Genomic DNA, 6868 nt, shown 5'->3' with positions numbered 1-6868 from the left:
AAGACATCAACAAACTGGAGCAAGTTCAGAAAAGAGCGACCAGAATGTGACCGGTCTGCAAACCCTATCTTATGAGGAAAGGTTGCATGATTTGGGAATGTTTAGCTTGCAAAAGAGAAGACTGAGAGGAGACTTAATAGCTGTCTACAAATATCTAAAGGGCTGTCACATTGTAGAAGGATCATCTTTATTCTCATTTGCACAAGGAAAGACTAGAAGCAATGGGATGAAACTGAATGGGAGGAGACACAGATTAGATATTAGAAAAAAACTTTTTGACAGTTAGAGTGATCAATGAGTGGAACAGGCTGCCACGAGAAGTGGTGGTGAGTTCTACTTCAATGGAAGTCTTCAAACAGAGGCTGGACAGACATCTGTCTGGGATGATTTAGCGAATCCTGGTTTGAGCAGGTGGTTGCACCAGATGGCCCAGGAGGTCCCTTCCAACTCTCCGATTCTATGGGTTATTTATCTTGCGTGGACAGAGCGTTTCTGCAAGATAAATAGACATGCTGCGGTCTGGAAAGACGTGCCGCATGTCCTTAATTTTGGGTGTGTCACCCGCGTCCCTGCACACATAGTGGAGACGGGATTTCATAAAATCCCCTTCACTATGCTGTAACATCTGAACGCTGCAGATTGAACGCTGCGGCTGTACGCAGCATTCAATCCGCTGCAAATCCTGATGTATTTTGCCGTGTGGAAACATACCCTTACACAATTTTTTTTCTATAATTATTTAATGCCTTGTCACTCCTCTCTTGGTTTAATGCCCTAAACATTTAATTTTTTACATTTATTGCACCCCTTACAACTCTATTTAGCCCTAGTAGTTTACTCTTATTCCTTGCCTGCTTATTTCCATAGTGTATATATTGTGCACAGTCATAGCTTTCAACAGTCCCGGATTCAGCAGCACTGTCCTGGCAAGTCAGGACTTTGTCCTGACTTCTAATACTCAACTCTCTCTCAGATATCATCTTTGCCCCATGGCTCCCCTTCTCCTCTGTGGTCAAGGCCGCATCTCTCTGCTTTGACATAAATTAGATAAACTATTCCTTTCTTCTCTTGTGATCTGGTCTCCCCGAGAATCTCACTCAAGATCTTATGTTTATAGGCAGCAGCTCTAACTATGAGCCACAGCCCATAATCATACACGAGAGAATTTGGTAATCTTGAGCTGTATTGCAGACAGTGAACCCAGAATCAGATCAAAGAGGTTCATAGTGGTACATTGCATATAGCAGTGTATCACTATGATTCTGTGTTCTAAAGATGAAGAAAAATCAGTTTTTTTCTAATGATAAAACTATTAAAAATAAGTCTCCCTGGGACTTGAATGCACAACCTCCATAATTGCAGGCAGGAGCTAAAGCAATGAGCCACTGGCTCCAGAGACAGCATTGGGAGAATTTGTATACTTGTTGCGTATTGCAGACACTAACCCAAAAAGCAGACAATACAGGTACATAGAGATACATGTGTATGTAACAGTCTACACTGGGTGCAGAATTATTAGGCAAATGAGCATTTTGATCACATCATCCTTTTTATACATGTTGTCCTACTCCAAGCTGTATAGGCTTGAAAGCCAACTGCCAATTATGTAAATCAGGTGATTTGCATCTCTGTAATACGCTTCATGGCAAATATCCAACAGGGTCGCAAGAAGCGTGTTGATAAAAAAAGGCGCAAAATAACTGCCCATGAATTGAGGAAAATCAAGCGTCAAGCTGCCAAGATGCCATTTGCCACCAGTTTTGCCATATTTCAGAGCTGCAACGTTACTGGAGTATCAAAAAGCTCATGGTGTGCCATACTCAGGGACATGGCCAAGGTAAGGAAGGCTGAAAAATGACCACCTTTCAACTAGAAACATAAGATAAAACGTCAAGACTGGGCCAAGAAATATCTTAAGACTGATTTTTCTAAGGTTTTATGGACTGATGAAATGAGAGTGACTCTTGATGGGCCAGATGGATGGGCCCAAGGCTGGATCAGTAAAGGGCAGAGAGCTCCACTCCGACTCAGACGCCAGCAAGGTGGAGGTGGGGTACTGGTATGGGCTGGTATCATCAAAGATGAACTTGTGGGACCTTTTCGGGTTGAGGATGGAGTGAAGCTCAACTCCCAGACCTACTGCCAATTTCTGGGAGACACCTTCTTCAAGCAGTGGTACAGGAAGAAGTCGGTATCGTTCAAGAAAAACATGATTTTCATGCAGGACAATGCTCCATTAGATGCATCCAAATACTCCACAGCGTGGCTGCCCAGTAAAGGTCTAAAAGAAGAAAAATTAATGACATGGCCCCCTTGTTCACCTGATCTGAACCCCATAGAGAACCTGTGATCCCTCATAAAATGAGAGATCTACAGGGAGTGAAAACATTACACCTCTGGGAACAGTGTCAGGGAGGCTGTGGTGGCTGCTGCACGCAATGTTGATCATAAACAGATCAAGCAACTGACAGAATCTATGGATGGAATGCTTTTGAGTGTCATCGTAAAGAAAGGTGGCTATATTGGTCCCTTTTGTTTTGGTTTTGAATGTCAGAAATGTTTATTTCTAAATTTTGTGTTGCTCTATTGGTTTACCTGGTGAAAATAAACAAGTGAGATGGGTATATATTTGGTTTTTATTGAGATGCCTAATAATTCTGCACTGTAAGGCCTCTTTCACACATCAGGTTTTCGCCGTCAGGCGCGATCCGGCGCTTTTGACAGAAACCGGATCCGGCGAAATGCAATGCCGGATCCGGTTTCCCCCCCATTGACTTGCATTTGCGCCGGATCGCGCCGGATGGCCATGCGTTTCATCCGGTTTTCGCCGGATCCGGCAATGTGTCGCAATGTGTCGCGATCCGGCGTCTGGAAAAAACGTCTACTGTAACGTTTTTTGTCTCCGGCGAAAAAGCCGTACCCGCCGGATCTGGCTTTTTCACACAATGAAAGCCTATGAGCGCCGCAATGCGCCGGATCCGTTTTTTTTGGTCTGAGCATGCTCAGTAGCTCTGCCCACAGGAGATATATAAAAGCAAGACAATGGGACCCTCAGCCACACCCAACATGCCACCCAAGCCAAGAACCAGGAGCAGGAGAAGGCAGCAGACATCTGCAGCAGCAGCACCATCAGCACCACCCCAAATGGAGCAGCATGCTGAACGGGAGGGGAGTCCAGAAGCAGATGAGAGACGGTAATTATCAAATCCCCCATTCCTCCAAACTAGGGCCATGGAATATCAAGATATTCATTGGCCCTTTGTTTCTCTTTATTCAACAGCCGCCAAAGAGATGCAGCAGCAGCAGCAGCAGAAATGGCATCACTGGCAGCAGCAATACCCACAGCCATGGAGTCTGGCCATCAACAGGACAGCACATCTTCTTCTGGGAGCCCTCCCTCGCATCGTCAGCGTTTGACGGTAAGTTTTTATTTCCAAAATCCATCATCTCTGTAATATATGTCTATTCATTGCCTTTTATTTCAAAACAGGAATCACAAGATGAAGAGGAGCTCCCAGAAGAAGAAGGAAGGGGTGGACAGACACCTGGAGTGGGCTCACAATTGGTAAGTTTTTTGCATCAAACGCAGAAACACAACATCACACTACACACAACACATAGAAAACAATGTTCTGCAGACCACACACAGCAAACAAATGCCTACATCCAAAGACATAACATTTTTTGTTTTCTTCTCTAGTCTTCCCAATCTGGTGCTCGGCCAAGAAGTCCTCGCAGTGCCTCCCAGGGTCGTCGGCGACAGCAACGCGGCGGTCATCAGCGTGTAAGTATAAATATTTTTGCTTTGTTTTTTTGCACTTTTTATTTCATTTCTTTTGTGGAGGCTAATTATGTTATTTTTGTCTTTTTCTTTAACAGCCTTCACAGCGTGCTCCCGACTCTGACGGTGAGGATGGAGGGATTGATGTGGACCGCCTCATCGATCTCGTCAGAGAAAGGGAGCCGCTCTGGAATATGGCTGACCGCCGCCACGCTGACCTGATCATTACCCGACGACTCTGGGAGGAAATCTGTTCTCTCCTTGTGGGCCGCTGGGAGGACCTCGAAGCTCGGGCCCAGATTAAAGAGCGTAAGTATATACAGTAACGGTTGCTTGATGTAAACCAGTGTTTCCCGAACTCCAGTCCTCGTGGTCCCCACGGATCATGTGTTCAGGATTTCTATTTACTATGGAAATCCTGAAAACATGACCCCTGGGGACCATGAGGACTGGAGTTTGTGAAACACTGATGTTGTATACTAACCACTCCTTTCTCGTTTCAGGGAACAGAATTGTGAATCGGTGGCGGTCTGTGAGGGATCGTTTCAAGAAGGAGTTCAATAAAGAGATGCGGGCCCCGAGTGGATCTGGAGGACGCAGGAGCAAGTACAAGTACGCACAAGCCCTATCGTTCCTCCGGGAAACAATGCTCACCAGAAGGTAAATATTACACACCACATGTGAAAAAAATGTTAGATGTAACTTTTTTTTTTCAGCCAGGGCCATACCATGTCACTATTTTAATTGTTTTTTTTTCTCTTTATTCCACAGCACGGTGAGCAGCACTCGGGAGCCTGCACGATTGGACCCTTCTGAGGCGATCCCTGAGGAGACCGGCACCGAGGGACACTTCGACCGCCCCGGTACATCTGCACCTTCCCAGCCTTCCCACACATTCGACCCATCTGTCCCATCCACCAGCACAGGAGCATCGTGGCCGCCTACATTACATGAAGCTGCTGGTGAGGAGATCGCTTTCCCTTTACCCCACCCTTCTGCCCCTGCCGCCTCTAGTACACCTGCGGGTACTGGGCGGCAGCGGCAGAGGGGTCAGGAAAAGAGTTATGCGCAAGAGTTATTGCATCTGAATGCATCTTTCCAGAACTGTCTCAAAGTCTTGTCAGAGCAAATCTCCGCAGGCTTTCAGCAGATCAACTCCAGCATTCTGGAGGTGAAGACACTGCTGCAAACCATGCATTCAGAAGCAAGATCTTCGCCAAACCACACCTTTTTCAGGTCTGTTGTGGAGCGCATGGCAACACTATCTCCTACCCAGCAGATGCATGTAATGCATTCGTGCCACGGTGCTCTACAGCAGGTTACCTCCCAACCTCCACCTCCCACCACTGTAGTTCCTCCACCTGCACCCCCTCCAGCCACTTTCCATCCTCCCCCTCCTATTACATCTGCACCCCCTCCAGCCACTTTCCATCCTCCCCCTCCTACTACATACCAGCAACCTGCCCAGTACCAGCAACCTCCCCAGTACCAGCAACCTCCCCAGTACCAGTCATCTCCCCACTTCCAGCAACCTGCCCCGTACCAAACTCCTTCCCCGTACCAAACTCCTTCCCCGTACCAAACTCCTTCCCCATACAACTTTCCATCAACATCATCTGCTCCTACAGTCCCTGCCCAACCCTCCACTCCACCGCCCACCACCTCTTCTGCCTCCCACATGTCCACCCATTCTGTAGCTTTTTCCACACCTTCACCTCTAACTGTTTCTTCCCCACCACGATCCCAGTCCTCTCTCCACACACCCAGTGTCGAAGTGTCCCGCAGCCCCTCCAGCAGTATTTCCACCCCACAGTACACAGAATTGTAATGTGTGTTTTTTGTAATAAAAAACCTTTATTAAAAAAGTTTTTTGCACTTTAAAAACATTTTACAAAAAAAAAAAAAATTTAAATAAAAGTTAAATTATCGTTTCACAATGGTTGTCTGTCATTTCTTTCTGCGGCGAACTATGTTTTAAAAAAAGGTTAAATACAGGGTATTTCAAAGGTAAAAAGGTATTCAAAACCAGATATAACTGTGGGTAAATTTTAGCTTTTTGCCACAGTTGTGTTCCTGGTTGTGTTTGAAGCAAAGTATTTCACCTAAAAAGTTGTGTTTATTGTTGGTGATTTCCTACCAATGTACACAACTTTTGTTAAAAGGTGAAATACTTTGCATAAAACACAACCAGGTACACACCTGTGGCCTAAAGGTAAAAATAGTAAGACCATGACAAGATAGCCAACTTTGGTTGGCAAAGGTATATACTGTTGGTCCAGAAGGTACACAAGTTTAGGGCAAAAATCTCTCACACTCTGTCATCCCAGTGTACTCTGCCTTGAGGTGACATAAAGTATAGTGGAAAATTGTCCCTGAAACCGTCACAGAACTTCTAGTGGTAATATTTCCAATGACAACATCCATCTTCGCCAGTAACTTGCTCTTCTCTCCAACCTGCACTTTCTTCTCTACAACCTGTCAAAGAAGGGCTGTAGGAACATGCTATATCTAGTTTTCCAGTAGCCAATCCCGTTCGGAAGGCCACAAGGGTCAATTTTAAAAACCGGATCCGGCGTAATCCGTCGAAAAACGGATAGAAAAACGGATAGAAAAACGGGTGAACCGGATGAGACGGATCCGGTTTTGTCCGGCACTTCAGGTTTTACAAAACATTTGCCGGATCCGGCATTCCGGCACGACGCCGGATCGCGCCTGACGCCGAAAACCTGATGTGTGAAAGTAGCCTAATAGTTACCTGCACAAACAGATATCCTCCTAAGATAGCCAAATCTAAAAAAAACCACTCCAACTTCCGAAAATATTAAGCTTTGATATCTAGGAGTTTTTTGGGTTGACTGAGAACATAGTTGTTATTCAATAATAAAAAGAATCCTCTCAAATACAACTTGCCTAATAATTCTGCACCCAGTGTATTTCTATGTCCTCATGTTGTAGAAGGAAAAAAAGAGTTTTTTTTCTTCCCATAAAACTAATAAAAAATAATGAAAAACAATAATTTCATTTTTAATGTGCTTTTTCTAAAAACAATAAATAAACATCACAAATCGGCAAACAACACAAACATAT

General features: G+C 45.1%; 1 protein-coding gene across 1 annotated transcript; it reads left to right on the top strand.

The window, feature by feature from the left end:
• Nucleotides 1–4263: 4263 nt before the first annotated feature.
• LOC141100435 (uncharacterized) lies at nucleotides 4264–5609 on the top strand. The gene is made up of 2 exons (XM_073588946.1): nucleotides 4264–4441; nucleotides 4553–5609. The coding sequence occupies exons 1-2, from the start codon at nucleotides 4350–4352 to the stop codon at nucleotides 5607–5609; spliced, it is 1149 nt and encodes a 382-aa protein (XP_073445047.1). The 5' UTR covers nucleotides 4264–4349.
• Nucleotides 5610–6868: the final 1259 nt, after the last annotated feature.

Source organism: Dendrobates tinctorius, unplaced genomic scaffold (genome assembly GCF_039654945.1).
Source record: "Dendrobates tinctorius isolate UK_male_01 unplaced genomic scaffold, ASM3965494v1 ptg000104l, whole genome shotgun sequence".
In the NCBI taxonomy this organism is placed as follows: Eukaryota; Metazoa; Chordata; class Amphibia; order Anura; family Dendrobatidae; genus Dendrobates; species Dendrobates tinctorius.
Note: the sequence above shows the minus strand (reverse complement) of the source record. Positions and strands in the feature narration are given on the sequence as shown.

Coding starts and splice junctions, on each gene's coding strand:
- LOC141100435 (XM_073588946.1), top strand. CDS start 4,350: ATGCGGGCCCCGAGTGGATCTGGAGGACGCAGGAGCAAGTACAAGTAC. Junction 4,442..4,552: donor GAAACAATGCTCACCAGAAG/GTAAATATTACA, acceptor TTTATTCCACAG/CACGGTGAGCAGCACTCGGG.